The 24,114-nt window shown below is 44.0% G+C and overlaps 1 protein-coding gene across 3 annotated transcripts in view; it reads right to left on the bottom strand.

The window, feature by feature from the left end:
- Positions 1-24,114, bottom strand: part of LOC137520871 (FRAS1-related extracellular matrix protein 1-like) — a 288,103-nt gene that overhangs the window by 86,591 nt on the left and 177,398 nt on the right. For all 3 annotated transcript variants that reach the window (XM_068239387.1, XM_068239388.1, XM_068239386.1), the window contains one exon: positions 12,853-13,267. In XM_068239387.1, coding sequence (XP_068095488.1) covers positions 12,853-13,267 — 415 coding nt within the window. The remainder of the gene's footprint in view (positions 1-12,852; positions 13,268-24,114) is intronic.

Raw genomic sequence — 24,114 nt, 5'->3', positions numbered from 1 at the left:
GATCAGAAGGACTGCCAGGCAACTCGTATTGCTTAAAATAAAATATATATATATAGCAGCCTCCATTTCCCTCTTATTACAGTTGTCCTTTAAACAATAACAGTTGCCTGGAAGTCCTGCTGATCTCTTTGGCTGCAATAGTGTCTGAATCACACACCAGAAACAAACATGTGACTTACTGAGATGTCAGTGATGAACACCTAATATGCATGCTTGTTCGGGGTCTGTGGCTAAAAGGCAGAGGTGGATAGCGAGTCAACTGTTATTATTTAAAAAATAAAAAAATACGCCAACTTCCATCCATACCCCTCTCACTGCAGGTTCTCTTTAACCAGTTCACCCCAAGGGTTTTTACCCTAACGGACCAGAGCAATTTTCACCTGTTAGTGCTTCTCCCTTTTATTCCCTAATCATTTTATTACTACTTATCACAAGAAAATGATCTATACCTCGTTTTTTTCGCCACCAATTAGGCTTTCTGTGAGTAGTGCATTTTGCTAAGAATTTTTTTATTCTAAATGCGCTTTAATGGGAAAAATAAGAAAATAATGGAAAAAATGTATTATTTCTCAGTTTTCGGCAATTATGGTTTTAAAATTAAACATTCTCCTGTGAATAAAACTAACACATTTTATTTGCCCAGTTGTCCCGATTATTAAACCGTGTAAATGATGTCCCTATCACAATGTATGGCGACAATATATTAATTGGAAATATAGGTGTTATTTTTCTGTTTTGTTTTTTCCTTGTCCGGTCCATAGTTACAAGCTCCTATATAGTAAAGTAGTAAAGTAAAAGTAATCTTCCCTCATAATATGTAGATTAAAAAAGCCCCTAAGTCCCTAAGGCAACTATTTATGTATTTTTTTAAACTGATTTTTTTTTTGGGGGGGGGGGGGGGGGTAGCTTTGGAAGTGTAAGTTATTAATTTTATTGGTATTGTGTTTGTATCTATGTGCCTGTATGTGTAATTTTACTTTTTGGCCACAAGATGGCACTAGTGAACACTTTCCCGGGTTATAGGAAGTGTTTACTTTTTTTTTTTTTTACAATTAACTAGCTGTGACTGTTTCCTCTTTTATGAATGGACATCCATTCATTCCAGGCATTGCGATTGGGTAGAGGACCCAATCCCCAATCGCTGAACACGGAATCCCGATGGAAACGGCGGCGGGAGCGGCGTGCACACGTGCGTAGCGGCTGCGGCGGGAACGCGTGACTTATTAAACCATCCTGTTGCCGTTAACAAGCTCAAACAGGACGTTTTAATAAGTCAGGATGCGGCAAATGCATCCTGTTAAATACATTAAATACATTACTGCAAAATCTGCAGAGATGTGGACAGAGGAACACAGTATAAGTACTGTAACTGCATTAACTGGTGAGAGCTATGCTGCCTGTGCAAGCTGTTGCATGATTATTGCATGCAAATCCCTGTATATTGAGCACTGTGCATTTTGATGTACTGTCTGTGCTCGCTTGCTGAAGCATTGCAAAGAAAAAATGATTCCTAATTATTGATTAAGATCCAGTACTATAATACACTGTATGTGCTTGAGTATGACCATTTCTGATAATAGTAAACTACTTTGTTCAGCCCCTTGGACTTCACTATAAAGGGATTTTACTGTATTTTATTTTTTTCAATACCTCCACTAAGTGGTGACAATAATGTAAACCCAACACTGAGCAAAACAAATTCTAGCAATCAGGATGATAAATTAATATAAACAGTGTATGGACACCAAGTGCCAGACAGAATAGCTTTTATACCTTTTTATTGGCTACATATGCTGGCCAGTGAACTTCACGCCTGGCTGGGACCCACATGCAACCGCTTAGCTTTTTTGCTAAAGTTTTCTAATTTCTTATTTGAGCAGGGATTCCTGACGTTTTCAGAGCAATTTTATCCTATTTCTAGCGATTGTGATTTGCCCGGGCTGGGGGGGGGGGGGGGGGGTGTTTGGGCAGGTCGGGGTGGTAAAATCACAGCAAAACTGCTTTTTTCAAAATGATTTTGCAGCGATCCTATACTTTGTATTGGAGCACAAACCAGTGGCGTAGCAAAACTTTCATGGGGCCATCTGATGTAGAAACTACAATTGGGCAATTTACATTCCCATGCAACCCAGTAAAATCTATGGACATTAAAACAAAGTCAGAGAGTAAATGAACACAAGTTAATACATTAATTACCACTGGGCCCTCTCTTCTCCTGGAACCCAGCTGCTATGGCTGCTATGGCTATTGCTACACCCCTGGTGGTGAAGGCCAATTTGTTAGGTTGTTTGTGGGCTCTACTGTGCTTAAAAACTGGGTTCCACGGCTCCCCAAGGTTAATATACATTCTATTACTGTAGTTTAACATTAAATACAGAGTTCATGGTATGTATCTAGAGTGGGGTATAGTACTGCATTAGCTAGTCCTATTTTTAACATTGAGTCTCAAGCCACCAGAAAGCACACTCATCCAACATCAGCCAATCCCCATCGGTGCCGGACAACCGAGACTAGACAACACAAGACACCGAACATTTATATTGCGCTTTCCTCCGGGCAGACCCAATACGCCAGAGCTGCAGCCACTAGGACCCACTCTATAGGCAGTAGCAGTGTTAGGGAGTCTTGCCCAATGTCTCCTACAGAATAGGTGCTGGCTTACTGAAAAGGAAGAGCCAAGAGACGGACTCTGGTCTCCTGTGTCAGAGGCAGAGTACACGTTAACGATGGTTCCAAGTTTCTCCCTCTTTTTCTAAAATATGTATTTCGTGTAGAGTTGGGTTTTACAGGACCCATGGCACATTCCCCAGCATGCCTTGCAACCCACAAATGGCACCAAGGGGGATGAAGTGCTGATAACCAATTTACATCAAGAAGCTTCATTCCTAAAAGAATGCCGATTTGAGCTTTTCTTCAAACGCCAAACCTCATATTTGCCAGCGGACCGCAGGAACTTCCAAGAGGGAAGCGACAAGACCCTCAACTCGTAAATCAGAGCTGCTGAAAATGTGCAATGTTGACGTGTTCTGTTCGATGAATGGCGCGGTTTATCCAACATCCTGTCTCACCAGCGGACAAGTTTACAGCCCCGTCACAACGTTCTGTTTGTCCGGCTCCCACAGAGGGGAACTTCAGCTCCGCAGAAATTAAATGTAATTTCATTTAATTTCATTAAACTTCACTCACACCCCCACAAACACCTCGTCAGTGCCATCTCCATCTACAAAGCAAACACGGCAAAGCAGAGATAGAACAGATTCCAGACTATTCACAACCGTCATCCGTGAAGACGTGATGATGTTGATATAAAATAAAAAACAGGGTGGCTTTTTCTGCTACATTTTAATCCAGTGTATAAAATATCAAACCGAAATATGAAAGGAGAATTTAAGTCAAATAACAGACCGCAAAACAGAAAACAAATAAAGTCAGCAAACAGCAAAGCCATAGTAGTTACAATGTTCAAAGTGTTACTTATTAACATGATACTGATATACCAATGTCCTCCATTAAAGTGTTGGGAAGATGTCTGTACACTGCTGATCTTTCTCTCTCCTGAACGTTAACAAATGTGATAGGGACTGTGGGTGTGTTCATAACTTGAATCTGTTTTTAAGTTGTAACACTGTCCGTCCCCTGTGCCTCCTGTGTCCGCTTTTACCTCCAGTGTCCCCCTCTTTGTCACCTCTGTCCCCCTGTGCCTCCTCTGTGCAGGGCCGGCGCTACCATAGCGGCAGAGGAGGCAGCTGCCCCAGGGCCCCTGAGCTTGTAGGGGCCCCCAGTGGCTACAAGAGGAAAAACAATTTTGCAAATCGGCCTTATAGTTTTTGAGAAAATCGATTTTAAAGTTTCAAAGGAAAAAAAATACACATTTAAAAACCTGCCGACTTTAATGGTTGATAGAAAATCCACCTTAAATGCTAGAAACCCTAAATTTGCAGGATATGTTAAGGAGATCATTAGGAATAAGAGGAAAAAACAATTTTTCAAAAAGACCTTATAGTTTTTGAGAAAATCGATTTTAAAGTTCCGAAGGAAAAAATATGGCTGTATGAAGATCCCTGGCATTTTTTTCTATTTTCCCAAATTTTTTTTTTTTTTATGTTTAGAGTGTGGGATTTTTTTTTTTTTTAATTATGTGGGGGTCCCCCCTTCTTAAACTTTTTAACCCCTTGTCCCCCATGCAGGCTGGGATAGCCAGAATGTGGAGCTCTGACCGATTGGGACTTCACACCCTGACTATACCAGCTGAAAAAAGGTCCCCTAATGCTGATTTTTGTTCCGGGGTATATGTTGGGGGGGCCCCCAAGGTTCATTTTGCCCTGGGGCCCCATTGTTGCTTAAACCGGCCCTGCCTCTGTGACCTCCTTTGCCTCCAGTATCCCCCTCTGTGCCGTGCCCCCTCTGTCCCCCTGTGCCTCCAGTGTCCCCCTCTGTGCCACCTCTGCCCGTGTCTCCTCCTTTGCCTCCAGTGTCCCTCTCTGTGCCACCTCTTCCCCTGTGCCTCCAGTGTCCCCCTCTGTGCCACCTCTGTCCCCCTGTGCCTCCTCTGTGCCCTCCTTTGCCTCCAATATCTCCCTCTGTGCCACCTCTGTGCCCTCCTTTGCCTCCAGTGTCCCCTTCTGTGCAACCTCTGTCCCCCTGTGTCTCCAGTGTCCCCCTCTGTGCCACCTCTGCCCCCTGTGCCTCCTCTGTGCCCTCCTTTGCCTCCAATATCTCCCTCTGTGCCACCTCTGTAACCTCCTTTGCCTCCAGTTTCCCCTTCTGTGCCACCTCTTTCCCCTGTGCCTCCAGTGTCCCCTTCTTTGTCACCTCTGTCCCCCTGTGTCTTATCTGTGCCCTACTTTGCCTCCAGTGTCTCCCTCTGTACCACCTCTGTCCCCCTGTGCCTCCAGTGTCCCCCTCTATGCCACCTCTGCCCCCTGTTTCTCCTCTGTGCCCTCCTTTGCCTCCAGTGTCCCCCTCTGTGCTACCTCTGTGCCCTCCTTTGCCTCCAGTGTCCCCTTCTGTGCCACCTCTGTCCCCCTGTGTCTGCAGTGTCCCCCTCTGTGCCACCTCTGCCCCCTGTGTCTCCTCTGTGCCCTCCTTTGCCTCCAGTTTCCCCTTCTGTGCCACCTCTTTCCCCTGTGCCTCCAGTGTCCCCTTCTTTGTCCCCTCTGTCCCCCTGTGCCTTATCTGTGCCCTCCTTTGCCTCCAGTGTCTCCCTCTGTACCACCTCTGTCCCCCCTGTGCCTCCAGTGTCCCCCTCTATGCCACCTCTGCCCCGTTTCTCCTCTATGCCCTCCTTTGCCTCCAGTGTCCCCCTCTGTGCCACCTTTTCCCCCTGTGCCTCCAGCGTCCCCCTCTGTGCCACCTCTGCCCCTCTGTGCCTACACTGTGTCCCTCTGTTTGCCTCCTTCTATCCCCATTGTGCTTCCTTGAGTCTCCTAGTGGCTTATTGTGTCCCCCTTTGTGTCTTATTGTGTCCCCCTGTGCCTTATTGTGTCCCCCTGTGAGCCTCCTTCATGTGTCCCTGTGCCTCCTTTGTGTCTCCTACCTCCTGCTGCCCCATCCTGCGCAGATTGGGCCCAGAGAATCGTGCAGCTGAAGCTAGCCACCTCTCCACCAAAGTCCATCACTGTGTGACATTTCTCTCTCCTGGCAGTTCACACTAGTGCCTGGCATCTCCTCGTGCATGACGTGTAATTACACACATCATGCAATAGGTGATGCCGGACACCAGAGTGAACTGTGAGCAGAGAGGAATGTTGCACAGCGATGGACTCTGGCAGGGAGGTGAGTAACTGCACGATACTGTACTCTGGGCTTCTGGCGCAAAGGACAGGGGCAGATGGAGGCGCAAGGGAAGTCCTTGACGTCACATGAGGGGATCGATGGCTAGTCCATATCGACAGATCATTTGTATGTCGAACGCTTGTAAATCTGGGGTCCGGTGCTGATTATTTACAGACACCCCACAAAAACAACCAATTTTTTTGGATGGGAGGCTTGACGGGTTGGGTCACCGAGCATGTCGCTGCAAATTTTGGGGGATTTTTGGGGAAAAGGAGTCATCAGGATGTGGATGGAGCTAAACATTATGAAACTCTGTACTCTATACAGTGCTGCAGAAGATGTTAGTGCCACTGGCTTCTGCAACAACAGACTGCTCTGCATTAATGATTAATTACTCTGATCAGGATAAAAGTCCAGGGCACTCTGGTATTACAGCAGCCAGTGCACATGGCTACTAATGACAAGCAACTTCTGAAGCACTAAACACATCCTGCCACCTCTCCCTGCTAATGTCCCAACTGCAGCACAGCAATCATTCTCTCCACTCACCCTACTGCTCTGCACATTCACTCACTGCAGGCTGTGTGTAGAGAGCGAGGACACATTGCCCACAGGACAGGAAGGGGTGCTACATCTAGTGCAGGAAGTAGTACCGTCCCCTGCACTGCCTGCTGCTATTTTCCCGAATGTTGCTCAAACTATGAAAAAGGTCCTAAGTGGAAGAACACAATGACTGAGCACCACAGTGGCACCTCTAGCCATGGCTACACCCGGTGCTGTGAGCACCTGCAGCCTTATGGTAGGTACGACACTGCTACTATTACTGAGAGTGGCTTCAATTCACTAAGCGTTACTGCATGAGGTACATCAGAAAACAGACGATTTTACTGAACATTTTGTGAAATGTCATCTCACAAAGGTTATTACCACATGGAAAATTAAAATTACAGACTAGTGAGGTAAATACCTCATAAATGTCAGTTCCCAAAGATTAGAGTATGTGGTAAAACAAGTGAGATGTTCGGTGTTGTACCCCCAGCCTGAATCTATAACTAATCTAAGTCTTTCAGAAAGTTATACAAGGAAGGAAACAGAGCAGAGAAAAAAGTGAAAAACAAACTATTCAGGAAAATTAGAAAGTTAATAAGTTCCCCCCTAATTTAATAATAATAATAATAATAATTAGTCATTCAAATGGTAAATAAGATATTAATGGTTTTGGCCTGATAGAAATGTATTATTCATTTTATTTACCTTGGAATTGCACTTTACATGTAAAAAATTACTTTCATCCATTTACAGTACATGCGCTGCAATTATACGTCAAATACCAAATGAAATACTTCATGATACCTTAAGAAAACCCAATGAAATACCTCATGATGTAAAAATCTTAGGGAATTGTCATACAATTTTTTGATAAATTACCAAACTAATGTAAATTACTGCCCAAGTGAAAATCTTGAAAAAAAAAAGACATTTTTAGCTCTTATTCGTTTCACTTTTCTCCTAACTTTTCTCCTAGGAGATACTATTTCATCTTCTGATTGAAATAACTTTTTAGCATTCTGCAATTGAAAAAGTTACAAAACAGTTGGTGAAAAAGTACTGTCAAAATTATTTTGAGTATTTTCTTGCTCGCTGGTGGCTTAAAGAGAACCTGAGGTGTTTTTTTTTTTGGGTAAAGATGGGAAACGGAGGCATGTTCTATGCCTCTTGACATGCCTCTGTGTCCCCACACAACTGCTCTCTGTCCCCCACCGCCACCCTATAGCCCTCCGAGATTAGCAACAATATGTGTCGCTATCTCGGAGGTAAACATGTTCAAAACACCAGCGAGGGGATTTCCTGCAGGGTTTCCAGAGCTGCCATTGGGCAGCTCTCTATCCCTGGCCACTCCCCCTGCCGCTCCCCCATCTCCCTGAACGCTGTGAAGGAGAGAATTAATCTCTCACTCCAGTGTCGTGACCCAGAGGTCACAAAAGTGAAAGTGGGTCATTGCGGCCCACAGGAGCGGTGGTTTTGGAGGCTACCTTATCCTCTCAGCCCCCTGGATAAGGTAGTCTAGTTTTTTTTTTTTTTTTTATTATTTCATGAGCCCACCTCGGGCTCTCTTTAAAGGCATTTTATTAATAAGATCTGAAAATATCACTAACGAGAAATCTTAGGAGAAAAAGGCAATAAAATAAGGGCCCAAATGCAGTTTCTGACCCTTTGTTTTTCACCAAATGTGTCTTAGTGCATTGAAGCTGGTGGGCCATATGCGAGAAAACTTGCGAGCCTCTTTTCACCTCACATCACTCAGGATTTAGCGGAAATTCAATTGCTGGCTTCACCTGAGTGATGTTGGAGCGTTAAGAGCATAAAGCCTGATAGACACTTTAAATTATGATTGGCCAATCACTGGCTAATTTTACCACCTCCATGTAGTATGGGAGCTTACCTGCGCAATCTGCTCATAGTATTCAATATTTGTTGACCCTTATACTACCTGGAGGTGGTAGAATTGGTCAGTGATTGGCCAATCATAATTAAAAGTGTGTACCAGGCTTTACTCTACTCATAGTAGCTATTCACCTGAGCGATGATCAGGCATCCCGCGTGCTGTGGAGTGAGGTATGTGTGCCATGGAGCTGTCCTTCAGCACTGCTGCCTGCCCTCTTCCCTCAGGAGATGCGCATGCACCGGTCACTTCCACCTGACGTCCCTCGCTACATGCCAGCTTCTGCTGGCATCCTCCCCTGCCATCAGTCTGCGCCACCCGGGGGACCTGCCGTGACCACCATTGCTGCCATCCTCCCTGATTTCTGGAGGCCTGACAGAAGCATTTTTAAAACTCCCGCTGGGGCACCTTATTTGTCCACTAGGTGGACCAGGAAGAAACAACCTGATGCATCCCAATGCGATTTTTGTGTGGCCCCTAGACTAACATTATTTGCTATTTTGTATGCACTTTCCACTAGCAGAAAACACATGCGATTCTGCAAAGTGTGCTCCCTACTTAGAACTTTACATTCCCTTAAGGCCACGTTCATAGAAGCCATTGCGTTGCATTCCCTGTGATAGCAATGAATTGCTAACGCCGCAGACAATGTGGGCTTGATTGACAGCGGCACTTCACGCAGGCGCATTAAGGGCGACCTCAAGGTCCTCCTCTGCACAATGCAGGGACCCCGGGCCTGCGGCGGAGAGTGGAGCTGTCAGCGTGGGACAGTCGGCTGAAAGGGGCTGGAGAAAGCCGAAGGTAAGTAAATCAGCTTTCATGTTAGTTGGCTGATGATTCCTTTAAGCCTTACCGTTCACCATGAACTTAAAACTACAACTCAACAGTAAAGCAGTAACATTTTCTGGATAGAAGAAAAAGTAAAATAAAAAAGGTGTTTTTTTTTATAAATAATACAACTTATAAATCAGATGACACCCCTATATTTTCCCTTTAAAGGTAACTTAGAATACAGGAAAAATAATTTTTGCTTATCAGACTTAATAATATTGTATCATCAGATCCATAGTTATATTCATGCTTTATCCTCTAAGGGCTCTTTCACACTAGAGGCTGCGGTAGAAAAGGCTGAAAGTCAGCATTTTGCTTAACGCCAATTCAAAGCGTTTTCAAAGCGTTTTGAAAGAGTTTTACAGCCCATATGAAAACGTCCTTTTTTTTTTCTTCTATAAAAATAAGTGAACAAGATAGCTGTAAATGCTTTGAAAAGGCTTTGAAAAGGCTGAAGTTGGCGTTTTCCATTGACTATCATTGAAACGCCAACAGCCAACTTCGGCTGTAAACAGCCCTGAAAAAGCTCCTGGGAGCGTTGAAACGCAATGCTCCAAAACGCCGAGTTAGATGTGAAAGGTAAAATGAAAGTCTATGGACTTTCTTTTACCTAGCAAAACGCCAACTTCGGCCGTGGCGTTAAAACGCCGAAAAATCCCTCTGGTGTGAAAGGGCCCTTAGGGCCTGAGGAGTTGCCAGGTTAGTGTTGCAGCAGCCCTTGTGGTCAGGTATGCAGTGCTCTGCCATACAGGGCTTCATGTAACTCTCTTACCCAAATAGTAATATCTGAAAATGTCATTTCCTTTAGGCTACTTGCACACCAAGATGTTGCGTTAGGTGCTACGTTAAGGTCGCATAACGTGCACCTAACACAACGTATGGTGCTGCAAGAGCCGACGGTAGAGTGAGCCGCGTTAGGCGGCTCGATTCCTATAATGTCTCCCAGAGTGGCGCTGATTGGCCAGCGGGTCCACGTGATGCGGAGCGAGACACTCCGCATCACGTGGAACGGCCGATCAGCCACCGCCAGTGCAGTGAATATTATAGCTATAACCGCTCCAACGCCGTAGCATGCTGCACTTTGCGGAGAACGTGCAGCGTTACATGTAACGCAACATGGGCTGTGTGAACAGCCCACTTGTGTTACATTGCTGTGCGTTGGGGGAGCGTTACAGGCGCACTAACGTGCGCCTGTAACGTCTTGGTTTGTAAGCAGCCTTAGGCTGTTTCTAATGGGAATTGTTGGTCAGAAACTGACCTTTTTGTGGAAATTATAATCCATTTATAGGCGGAGGTACTTTTCATTTTATTTTCAGCAAATATTTAAAAAAACTGTTGGATTTAAGTCTTTCTAAGTGCCCAGAATAACTTGTAATATGGAATAAGTCATCCTTAGTCATCAGTGTTAGTAAAACAGTATCCCCACCTTTCCACAGAAATAGTTTTGCCAGCTTTCAACCTTTTTCCTGGAGACTTTTTTTGTCAGTTTAAGGGCTGAATTTCTAAGACTAAAATCTATACAGCAGCCTTGACAGTCAAAATCTGCGTCATTCAGCTGTATAATAAAATAAATACTATCTTCTATCTTATGTTTGAATTTTTCAACACTCCGCATTCATCAACATGGTTTTCTCAGCCAAATAAAAGTGTTTAGGTATCTTTAGGATTTGTTTCAACTGTAACAAAGAATTTTTTTTTGTTTAACCTCCTTAGCGGTAACCCCGTGCTGGACACGGGGTAAGCCGCCGCGGAGGATTCCTCAGGCCCTGCTAGGCCTATTTGCATAATTTTTTTTTTCAAACACGCAGCTAGCACTTTGCTAGCTGCGTGTTTGTTGCGATCGCCACTGCCCGCCGCCGATGCGTCGCTACCCGCCGCGATACATGGCCCCCCCCGCATACCCCTTGCACAGCCTGGCCAATCGCCGCCAGGCTGCGCTATGGGGTTAATCGGAATTCCCTGTGATGTCGGCGACGTCGATGACGTCACTCCATTCGTCGCCATGGCGATGGGGGCAGCCCTCAAGGAAATCCCGTTCAGAACGGGATTTCCTTATGGGCAAGCGGCGCCGGCGGCGATCGGTAAATACGGGGGGACGCCGCAGGGAGGAGGGAAGCATGTAGCTGACCTTTTGTCAGTTTGGCAGCTTGCTGCTGAGGAATTTGCATACGTTTGTCATGCAGATTGCCTAGCCACATCCTTTGTAGGCTTGCTCTATATATACCATGTGATATCACAGATCTGGGCTGTTTTGTTTGTCTGTTGCGATTGTCCTGTCCCAGCGGTGGTCGACAGGAAGTCGTTCTGATCTTTGTTCTTGGAGTATAGCTGGAGCAGCGGTTGCTACCAGCTATCTCATCTGATCTGTCTTGCCAGGACCGCACTCGCCTTGCGCTAGTGATGTGGATCCGTCTGATCTCCATCTCTCTTTCTGAACTTGGATCGCACTCGCTTTGCGCTAGTGCTGTGGATCCTTCTGTTCTGTCTTCCTGGATCGCACTAGCCTCTTGCGCTAGTGCTGTGGATCCTTCTGTTCTGTCTTCCTGGATCGCACTAGCCTCTTGCGCTAGTGCTGTGGATCCTATCTCTCACTTATTCCTGTTTTCGTGTATCTGTCTTGTCTGCTATGAACGCTTGCTGGAGGCTCGGTGAGGTAACCGTTAAGCAAGCGCTCGCGTCCTCTGTTTCATGTTCGTCTGTCGGTGGTTAGTTAGGTGTGCTTGTCTCTGTTGTGCTTATCACGCGGAGACCGCGCATAAATGTGTGCACTGTTGCGAATGAGTGCGGTGTTCGCGTTTAGCTAGCGTTTGTTATTTTACGCATCTTCTCATTGTATGATTTGCTGTGCCTTTGCTACTCTCGTGCTCTGCCTTGCTGTAGCCTTGTGTCGCCTCTGGCAATCGTCTCTCTCGCGATTGCGTTCCTACTTCATATCTGCTGTTGTGTATGCACCGTCGTGGGTTGGCGACTAGTTTGGTGCACACACATGTCCCTGTGCTCTCTCTCCTTCAGGGCTATCTTGCCCTGCGTTTCTTCCCTTCGTGCAATTCCTGTCTTGCGTCTGTGGCAGGGCAGAGGAGCTGTTCCTCTGCACTCCACAGCTCCACCTGCCGACAGGAATTTCCCTCTACAGGTGCATTGCACCTTTTGCTGGGTTCCCTCAAATTACACGCTTGTGGAGGATTTCCGCAGTGTCAGCGCATGTCTTGTGCGCTGATCACGGAGAGAATTCCACAATCGTTACAATACTCACTTTATCAGGTTGATCCTTGCTATCCACTGTACTGGAGTTCATCATCCATTACATTTTTTTTCCTTAGAGTATACTCATTTTTTACATCTCAATGTTGCCCCATGTGCAAAGCAAAGTGTCCACCTATGAACTGGACCCCATAGTTCCCTTTCTATTCCCTACAGGAATTGACACTGGTGGGAAGGTTAAAAAAAACTCTCGATGAGCTGGCTAGCTATGTCAATGGTGGAAGGTTGAAAAGACTATTGACAAGTTGTCTGTGAAAACTGGGATGTTGACAAAACCTGGGAAGAGCTGGTTGCTTATGTTACTAGTTGCATGGTCTAAAAAACTCTTGCTGAATTCCTCACTTTCGGCTATATTATGAACTGATAAGAAGTCCAACAGATCCTGGATACCAGGGTCATTCAATGGATCAGTACCCTAATCAGTGGGTTATATATACATATATGCTTGGCAGGCCAAAATAATCCGCTAAATACTAGTCTTGGCAATATTTTTACACATACAATTTATAGTAAAATTTCATATCAATAAATGCTACACTCACCTGTATTACAAAGACAGCAGAATCTTCCCTCAACTGTCCATCAACCAAAAATCCTTTGTTGGCATCATCTGTGGCTATAAATGAAAACCGATCTAGTTCTGCTGGGCCACCATAGTGTTGATAGGACAACAGGAAACTGTTGACGTCAGTCTGAGTGAAGTAGTTGTCCTCTAGCACCCGGTCACCCAGGAAGAGCTGTCCATACTTTGGATATTCCATTAATCTGTAATGCAGTTTTTCCAGTGGACTGTCTGGATCTGCTAGTTGTAGAAGATCTGCAGAAATGACCATCACACCACCTCCCGTTATGTGGAGGCCTTTATTAATCAGAAGAGTTGGCGGGATGCGATCTGTGCGCTGGGTGATAAACTCCAATAAGCCATCTCTTGCCTTCAGTCCATTGCTCACTGTAAAACTAGACAAAACAAAAAAATGTATTTACTCTTGAACATAGTTCAGATTTTTATTTTTGCCAATACACATTACATAATTAACATTGTTCATCATAAAGTGGGATGACACTCCATATTACATTAAAAAAAAATCCAATAATTATTTCGCTTACATTATTTAGCTTCCATAGCCTGTTGTTTTTAGCGCTCACTGTCAGATTTAGGAGAAATGTGATATTGAAAAAATTAAATAAGATTTTGGCTGGTTTTCTTCACTGTTTCTCTGTGATGCTAAAGGTGACATCAATTCTGTGTTTTTGTTTGTTTGTTTTTGTTTGTTTTAACCCAGCTCAGTGTTTATTTTCCCTCACTACTGGCACAGCTTACTGTCCCTCCCACAGCAAGCATCACTTAGAAAACAGGCTTACATCACTTTGTAAATTCTTCAAAGGAAGGGGTAGGAGGGATTCATTTACCTTCTGGGCACAGTGTCCTTATCTTATCCTAAATAGGAATCTTTCTGTTATTTGCATGCTTTGATAAGCTTGCTACTTTAGCTTAAAAAAATCCCACAATTCAGCTGGCACTGCATGATTCCTGTAGTTAAGCAAAGGCACCTACAACAGGCAAAAATAAAAATGTAGGACATATAGGGTCATCTCTTAGAATAAAAAAAACAAGTGTTACATATTTTGGGGGGCATCAAATGTTTTTTTTACTTTTTTTAATTTTTTGGATGTTACAAACAATCCCGGGACAGAGGAAACAACAATAAATAAAAAAATAAAACTGAAAAAAGGGGTATGAGTAAACTACTAATATAAAGAGAACATTTAGCCATTCATGTAACTCTCTGCACTAAATGAGCTTACACTCTAATATCCCTATGGATGCACCCAACAGAATCAACCTGGATAAAGGAGGGCTTAAAATGTTTACATTTTCTTCACAAGTTGTTAAACTCTCATTACTATAGACTGGAAAAGAGTATGGACCAGTTTTGCACCAGAAACCATTGTTCCAGGACATTTTTACATCCAGTATACAGTAGCTCAATGATCTATGCAATGGACATGGCTATGGGGTTAGGGCTACACATGAATATGGACAGTACTATAAGCAATTACACATACTGTAGATACTAACTGGAAACAATAGCTAGGCAGTCAGCCAAGATGCTATGTTCTATGCTCTTAGGCTATTATTAGGCACATCAAAGTAGAAGCAAAGAGAGGTCCAGAAGCAGGGGACAGTAATTGCAGTAGGCATTCTTACCATCAGGTTGCCTCTGTATACTGTATAGTATACTGTGGCTGCAAAAGAAGTCAATGGATGATTTTTTTCGCCTTGCAGCACTGGTTCCCCGGTTTGAATCCCAGCCAGGGCACTATCTGCATGGAGTTTGTTTGATCTCCCCGTGTCTGCGTGGGTTTCCTCTGGGCTCTCCAGGTTCTGCTCACATCTCAAAAACACAGATAAGCTTCACCCTAAATTGGCCCTAGACTACAATACATACACTACACAATACATATATAGATCTATGACTATGGTAGGGATTAGATTGTGATCCCCTCTGAGGAACAGTACAGCTCTGCGGAAGATGTCGGCGCTATATAAACCCTAAATAATAATAAATATTAGTAATAAAATTGCATTTTAAATAAAGTTGACTGCTGAACATGTACTGCATCAGAAGCTTTATTACTTCAATTGTATTAATCCTGTTTGATTATGCTGATTTTTAATGATAGAATTGCAATTTATTCCAATTAACTGATATAAATCATTTCTAGTTTAAATCAAACGAAGTCCAATAACTAATAAAAATTATAGAACACGTTTGAATAAATGAGAAAAGGGAGACCGAGAGCCCAATATAGTGTAGTATGTTGTATAAATAGAGAAAAATGTTAAAAGTAAGTATTATACTTACAAACCTGGGTTGCTCTAAGGCAACCACTGTATACGCAGGTGGGGAGATTAAGCCTGACCCCACTCAGGACTAAGATGTCGCTCTCTGTAGATAGGAAAAGAGGGTATATCACCCTTCCACCAAGGGTGGACAACTTAATATGCAAGGATACAGAGGCGCCAGTAGGATAAAACAAGATAAAAGGTTTAAAACGGTTTAGGTGGCGGTGGTGGACCGTCCACACACAAACAGACAAAAATCGCTGTTGATTGTAGAAAAAAAAAATCACAATTTATTCACATACTCCTACATAAAAGTGCAACGCGTTTCACGGGCAAACATCCCGCTTCATCAGGCAATAAACGAACGGAGTATCTCACAGCTCTGAGTATATTGATAGCTTGGCACCTCTGTGAGAGGTGCCAAGCTATCAATATACTCAGAGCTGTGAGATACTCCGTTCGTTTATTGCCTGATGAAGCGGGATGTTTGCCCGTGAAACGCGTTGCACTTTTATGTAGGAGTATGTGAATAAATTGTGATTTTTTTTTCTACAATCAACAGCGATTTTTGTCTGTTTGTGTGTGGACGGTCCACCACCGCCACCTAAACCGTTTTAAACCTTTTATCTTGTTTTATCCTACTGGCGCCTCTGTATCCTTGCATATTACGTTTGAATAAAGCACTCTTCTATATTTCCTTTCCTGCTTAAATTTTCTCTTGTTGATTTACCATGTATCAGTATCAATTTGTTTTAGTTTTTTTTTCACATTGTCTTTAAATCTGTTATTTATGTTATATTGTTTCTTATTACCTGTTGGTTTGTTTATTGTAGTGTTTAACCACTTCACCACTGAGGGGTTTTACCCCCTGACCACCAGAGCAATTTTCACCTTTCAGCGCTCCTTCCATTCATTCGTCTATAACTTTATCATTACTTATCGCAATGACATGAACTATATCTTGTTTTTTCCGCCACCAATTAGGCTTTCTTTAGGTGGGACATTATGCCAAGAATTATTTTATTGTAAATGTGTTTTAATGGGAAAATAGGAAAAAATTTGGGAAAAAATGTATTATTTTTCAGTTTTCGGCCATCACAGTTTTTAAATAATGCATGCTACTGTAATTAAAACGTATGAAATGTATTTGCCCTTTTGTCCCGGTTATAAAACCGTTTAAATTATGTCCCTATCACAATGTTTGGCGCCAATATTTTATTTGGAAATAAAGGTGCATTTTTTTCAGTTTTGCGTCCATCCCTAATTACAAGCCCATAGTTTATAAAGTAACAGTGTTGTACCCTCCTGACATAAATATTTAAAAAGTTCAGTCCCTAAGGTAACTATGTATTTTTTTTTATTGTACATTTTTTAATTTTTTTTTAATTACAAAACAAAAAAAATTGGGAGTGTGGGAGGTAATGAGTTAATTTTTTGTGTAAAAGTAATTTATTTGTATGTGAAAAATGTTTAGGGTGTAGTTTTACTATTTGGCCACAAGATGGCCACAGTAACTTTTTGTTTAATGCGACCTCCAAGCGTCCTTCCGGACTCTTGGAGGAAGTACTAGAAGGCCGGGTAAGTGGTTTTTTTTCACAATGATCCGCTGCTCATCGGAGAGCAGCGGATCATTGTGGGGCTTAGATCAACGAACGGGAATGGATTTTCCCGTTCATTGATCTCCGGCCGAGCGGCGGGCGGCGTGTTTACGAGCGGCCGGCGGCATGTTTACGAGCGGGAGCGCGGGCAGCGGCGGGAGTGCGCAAAGTACGGATTTCTCCGTCCCTGGGGGTTAAAGGATGGAAAAAGGGACGGAGAAATTCGTACGGGCGGGGGTAAAGTGGTTAATGTCAGTTATTTTTTATTATATTGATATCTATTTTCTTTGTGTTATTTATTAATACTATTTACGTTTGTTGTCAATGTTGCTTCTATTGATGTTGTTTATGTGTTATTGTTTTATTGTGTGAATATATTTATGAATTGAATAATGCCATTCATCATGATGCATTATGTGTTTTTTTTTATTATTTTCTCTGTTTATTGTTTGTGTGTTTTGGACACATTTGTTCTTGCAGAAATGGCCCATGCAACCTTCCATTTCTTCAGTTCTGTGTATGTCGTGGTGGGAGAAAAAAAGTCTTTCCGGCCACGTTTACTTATTTTTTTCCCCCTTTCTCCAATGGCCCAGAAATATATAAAAATCTTTAGTAACTTAATTGGGAACAACATTTAGAGTTGTGTCCAGCCCTAGCAACTAGTCTTTTTGCGTTATTTATGTGATATTGTTTCTTATTATTTACTGTATTGTTATGTTATATTGTTTCTTATTATTTATTGTATGGTTTATTATAGTGCATGATGTCTCTTTTTGATTTATTATATTGGTATTAATTTTTTGTGTTATTTATTTGTTATTTATGTTGTAAATTATACTTCTATAGTTGTTTATCTGGTATTGTTTTATTGAGTATATTTACTGTATTTTGTACTTCTGTTATTCCTTTACTCATTATTTATTATGTTTCTTTTTTATTCTTTGTTGTGTTTATAGTTTGTGGATTTTGGCCGCATTTCTTCTTGTTTTGTGGTCTGAGAAAAAAAAGGAGTTTGTCCCTCCACGTTTACTTATTTTTTTTAACCTCCTTTCTTCAATGGCCCAGAAACGTATGAAAATCTCTTGTAACTTAATTGGGAACAACATTGCGAGTTGTGTCCAGCCCTGGCACCTAGTCTTTCGGCAAAGCGTTGACAGATTGGAAGTTACGCATGTGTTGAGCAGATGGGTAACTTTAAAGAAACAAAAAAAAAAGCCATTTATTAAATCACCTGGAAACAGCAGCTCGATTCCAAAAATAGTGAGAATGAAATATCGCAGGCAACGGCACAGGGAAGCTGGCACTGCCCAACACCAGAAGGTACCGGTTACTAAACAAGATAAACATTTTGAGAAGCCTCAGCTGCGGAGAGGAATAATGAGACACAATTTAACCCAATAAAACTGGCTCAGAGAAATTAATTTTAAAAAGGTCAGGATTCCTCGTGTTCCTCTGCTAATGTTTAGTCTGTAGGTTGGCATCTGGCTGGCACACGGACACCTTAGATTTTGGCTGGGAGAGGTGATGTTAGATCAGCGATGTAGTAACTGCTACTTGGGGTATTGGATGAAATGCACAGATGGCTCAACCTTCGCAGGTACTCAACAGGAAGTTTCTGGTCTGTGGTTTGCCTAACAACATTTAAAGTGCACCTGTCATGGATGGGTATGAAATTGCCATTTGTAATGATCCAAATCCCTGCTATTAAAGTATACCTGTAATTGTTGAGGCATCCTGGCTACCATCTTGAATTAGTCCCTAAAATGTTAGTGTCGTCGTCTTTGACATATCCTCTACAATGTAGAGAATACACAACTGAGCAATCTGGCGGGGAAAGAGTGTCATTTTTGGTACGACATTCTGGGAAGAGGCGGGAAGCAGTACTCAGGAATTAGGGATGTTCTGCACCAAATCAGTAAATTTGGATGCACAGCCCCTTCGTTAAATTAGATGCTCCTATAGACAACTATGCCTCAGTAAATGGGGCACAGGAATTAAAGTGTACTCGCGAACCTTTGGGTACAAAAATACATATTAAATAATTTACCTAAGAAGAGGGAAGCCTCTGGGCAGTCCCAGATTTACATCACAGGAGCCTATAGGCACTGATGTCCTGGCACCTTAGATTTTGCACTCCATAAACCTACAAACCCCCTCCAAACTGCACCACAAGCACTTCTCCCTTACTTACCATTCCGATTATAGGTAGCTACAAGTGCCTCTTAGCATTGGTTAGCTAGTCCAGTGTTTCTCAACATTTTATCGGTGTGTACCCCTTTTAAAACCCTTTACTCACCAAGTACCCCCTAGCATAGTAAACATTATCACAAGTACCCCTTGACAAATATATATTTAATTGTAGTACATTATAATTCGTTTTAAACCATTTCCAAGCTTTTAATTAGCTAAAATGCTAATTTGGGGTTGTTTAAAATAAGATTTATCATTTTCTAAAACTCTAAATTTGTTGTACTTGGCTAAGTATATCAAGCCCGAGTACCCCCTGGAACCATTAGAAGTACCCCCTGGGGTACGCGTACCACACGTTGAGAACCTATGAGCTAGAGGTACCGTCAGTATTTAGTAGCTAGTGGTGCCCTTGACTGAAAGGAGATCTCATCAGTGGAATGCCAAGAGGTGGGTGAGTAACCTCACATTTACACTCTGTTTGGGACTCTGCATAGGGAAGGAGAGAGGGAGGCACTAGTGGAGGGGAGTGAGCCTCCTTTCCATCATCAGGCGCCTGAAGGCATGTGTCTACAGTGCCTTATGGTAAATCCACCCCTGCCTCTGGGGCCTTGTTGATATTCACATCAGGGCCATGCCCCGGCTTTGTGCTACTGCGCAGGTAAGGGTGTTAAGGATGGTCCCAGCGAGTACCAGAGGACTGAAGGACAGTGTGGTAAGGATCCTCTGGAGGATCCTAAGGTAAGTATTTACTTTTTAACGATTATTTAGCCTCAGGTTCTTTTTATACTATTAAACAACCAAACTTGGGATATTGATATAGCTGAACTTCACATTTCGGCAATCACTCAATTAACGGGCTGTGGCGCAGGTATGGGCGACTACCATTTTTGGCTATGACAGAGCGTTATCTGCTGTTGTGCGCATGTTGGTATCCATTGTAGCTGCTGCCATTGGCTCTCAGTCCATTCCCCTTTTGGTCCTACCATATCCCGCCCTCACTGCGTTATTATTTCACTACCGTCTACTCAATGTTATCTTACATTTTGCTGTACTATTGTCTACCAAATGTGTATTCCTTACTGTACCAAATCTGTAGGTTTACAATGTAACATCGCCAAACCTGTATGTACCAAAACAACTTCTGGGGACAACCGCTGTTTTACTTGGCAAAATAAAGTTGATTTTGCTGCTGATGTCCGAGATTCTGAACTGAAGTGTTGCGATTTGTGACCAGTGTCACAGCACCACAGTTTCTGGACACGGGGGCTGCTTGTGTTCTTTATTACCTTAAAAACAATTTCCTAATTGACAGAGATTTCAGTTGCTAGCAATACCAGCAAATTGTGGTCTACTAATACAATATTCCTAGGTGGCATGGGCTAAAAGTGACTCAGAAGCAAAGTTCAGCAGTACAGACTGCTGATATTGCGCAGGACTCTCAACTACCTTCAGTCAAAAGTACATAGCAAAACATTTTTTGTTTCAGAAAAATACTCTGAACAATAATATGCAAACTATATCTGTTGCCAAGTGAGTCAGGTGGAAGTTCCTCCTCTTTGACCATGTGAGCAAGAAGTAATCATGGGCGTTCCTTCTTGCTCACATGAAGCTGCATACTTGTGATCACAAACACCTTCTGCTCTAAGGGAAGGGACATTTTAATTCAGAAATGGGCATGCTGACCATTGTGCCATTGTGGAGATGCTGGACCATCTAAATCACAGGGCTGGCTGGACAGAACTAAATATGTATTCAGTGGTAAAGCTGTATGTTGTATTTGAACACACAGCTGTTCTATATTTATTCTTACCTGGGGCTTTCTCCAGCCCCATGAGGCTCATGGTCTTCCTTGCCGTCCTCCCGGGTTGGTCCATTCTCTTCTAATTCTCTCCTGTAACGCTGTACACGTCTGTGCTTGCATGGCCCGGCCGCGTGCGCATCCCCCATTGTGCTACCGCAGCCAGGAGCTGGAGCGCACGACTAGCCGTGACTAGACAGATTACAGGGGAGCAGGGCCGGGACAAGTCTCCCCAGCACCAGAGGCTGAGATTCCAAAGTGCGCACCCCCCCAACCACCACCACACACACACACAGTGTACATATGTACATACACACACTGACACACAGATACACACACACTGTACATATGTACATACACACACTGACACACAGATACACACACACACACTGTACATATGTACATACACACACACAGATACACACACACACACTGTACATATGTACATACACACACTGACACCCAAATACACACTGATACACAAATATATATACACACACACACTCTGTACACACAGATACACACACTCTCTCTCATGTTATGCTCACTCAACTGTCTGCCTCTTTCAAAGCCCCCTTCCCCCACCATACCTGCTTCATGCCAGGCATTACAACAGCTGGCCTCTGTCCTGACTGACATCTTAGGTCTGGCAGGCATTCACTAATGCCTGAGGGAGGGACGGAAGGATGCCTGAGGGAGGGGGTCTCTCCCCTGTCCAGCCCAGCTACTTTGCAAGCGTGCAGTAAATATCAGCAGGCAACTCTGCAGGAAGCCGACAGCCAGTTCCGGCTTCCTGCTGTTGCCTAGCAACACTATGCCACAGCCGAGCATGTCATCTCTTTCATGACAGAGTGGCTGTTACTGCTCCAAGCAGACAGGATTCCAGAGCGCTCTTTTCCATATATGATGAGGACACTGAGAGGGGACTTGGGAGATTAGTCTGGTGGCAGGGAAGATTGCAGTGCAGGAGGGGAGAGGGCAAAGAAATGGAGCTGCGGGGAGAGTGCAGAGGAATGCGCCCTCTAGGGGAAGCGCTCAGAGGCTGCAGCCTGTCCGGCCTCTGTCTTGTCCCGGCTCTGCAGGGGAGAATTAGAAGAGAACAGAGCCGCTCTGGAGAATGGCGACCACGAGTCTCATGGTGCTGGAGGAAGCCCCAGGTAAGTATAGCCTGGAGTCCCATCTCAGGTACCCTTTAAAGCAGGGATCTCAAACTCGAGGCCCGCGGGCCATTTGTGGCCCTCAACACAATATTTTGTGGCCCGCGCCGGCAAAAGCTTCCTTATAGTTCACTTCAGTGCTCCTAAGTAATCCGCCGCATCCTCGCCGCTAAACGAGGGCTGCAGAGCCCCCAAATCGCCCGGGGGGCAATGCAACGGCATTTCCTGGAAGGAGCAGAGCTTTCAGCTTCAGCTCTGCCCCTCCTGACGTCAATAGTAGCGCATCGCCGCCTCTGCCCGCCCCTCTCACTCTTCCTTCACAGAGAGGGGCGGGGAGAGGCGGCGATGCGCCGCGATTGACGTCAGGAGGGGCAGAGCTGAAGCTGAAAGCTCTGCCCCTTCCAGGAAATGCCGGCGGAATGCCCCCGGGCGATTTGGGGGCTCTGCAGCCCTTGTTTTGCGGCGGGGACACGGCGGATTACTTGTAATGGGAGCACTGAAGCGAACTATAAGGTAAAATAGGCAAAATAGTTAGCTTCAGTGTGAATTTGATTTTGAAATAAAAATCAGTGGAAGGGAAAGGGGGTGGGGGGACAGGGTATGGGCGTGGGGGGGGGGGGGGTTAGGGGGCGGGAGCTGCTGATTGACTTTTTTTGTGAAATCCCTTATGCGGCCCAGCCTCATCCTGACTTTGCCTCCTGCGGCCCCCAGGTAAATTGAGTTTGAGACCCCTGCTTTAAAGCGTCAGCCAAAAGCATGCAGGATAAGTGAAATCACGGGCTGGGGGTTCAGGGGAATCTGTCACCGTGAGAGATAGAAAGGACAAAACCATTATTCCAACGTTCCAAATAAAATGTATCATCCAACTTTCACTGCATCCTCCCCGGCAGATTTTAAGGCGAAAAAGGAAAATGAGATGTTTTCTTACCCACAAAGTTATTCCTTCTCAGCACGTATGGAAGCGCACGGAGCGTGCGTTTTACGAGAAATATATTTACAAGGCTGACTATTGTGTTTAGGAGACATAATAGGCGACATATGTTTATCTCCCGGAATACGACATCGCCATCTGGGACAAGACGTCTCCGGCTTCACCTCGCGACGATGCCAGTTCCTCCAGAAAGTTCTTGTTTATTTCTTCGGCAGCGTACACAAAATAACACACACGCCGCTCGGAGTTCTGCTTGTTGAAAGAAGAAATGTTTTGGCTTGGGGAGCAGAGACGTGTTTTCTATAAACAGAACGTGTAATAAGGGAGACGTGTGTGTAATTAAGCCGCAGCAGCAGTCGCGAAACTATAAAGTGGAGGAAAACTTTACAAGAGACTCTGCAAATCTCCTCAACAGCTCCCAGTTTATCGAAAGTGTATGCGCAAAGTGCTGTGCTTTGCCTTGAAATCATAGTTGCTGTCCTAGATAAATATCTATCTTTATTCAAATTGACATCCCTAACTCCCTCCCTGCTCCTCTAGCAGTGTGTCCAATCAAGGATACCTAAAGGATAGTCCTAAATAAATTCACAAATTGATGCCCTGTGTGCATGGGCTTACTGCACCTCCCCACATCCTTGATCACATGACCGCAGCTGGGAGTATTCTGCGCATGTGCATGACATCATGACTACATAGTGTGCATGTGCACAGAGCTCCCAACCATGCGTGCATGATTTAGGATGCGTGTCGCCGGGCAGTGCCTGTGCACTACTCATTAACCTGGCTGACCCGGAAGTAGCTTTGGGGGCCTTTAGGAGATAACAGAGGAGAACGGGGGAAGCAGTGAGCATGAGCACTGCTTCCTACACACGCCCCCTGTTTTTACAATTTATGACCACTCAGGTATCCTTTTAATGTCCTAATGTGAGGCGATGTGCTTGGTTCTATGTGTTTTTACTTATAAATAAAGGCAAGTGATGAATTATGTGTCTAGAGATGAATCATACTAATATTATTATTTAGTATTTATATAGCTCCGACATCTTCCACAGCTCTGTACAAAGTATATATTGTCCTGTCACTAACTGTCCCTCAGAGGAGCTCACAATCTAGTCCCTACCATAGTCATATGTTCTATGTGTATGTATCGTGTAGTGTATGTGTTGTAGTCTAGGGCCAATTTTAGGGGGAAGCCAATTAACGTATCTGTATGTTTTTGGGGTGTGGGAGGAAACCGGAGTGCCCGGAGGAAACCCACACAGCCACGGGGAGAACATACAAA

The sequence above is a fragment of the Hyperolius riggenbachi genome, chromosome 6 (genome assembly GCF_040937935.1).
Source record: "Hyperolius riggenbachi isolate aHypRig1 chromosome 6, aHypRig1.pri, whole genome shotgun sequence".
Lineage (NCBI taxonomy): Eukaryota > Metazoa > Chordata > Amphibia > Anura > Hyperoliidae > Hyperolius > Hyperolius riggenbachi.
The sequence above is the reverse complement of the archived record's forward strand: the minus strand, read 5'-3'. Positions and strand labels throughout refer to the sequence as shown.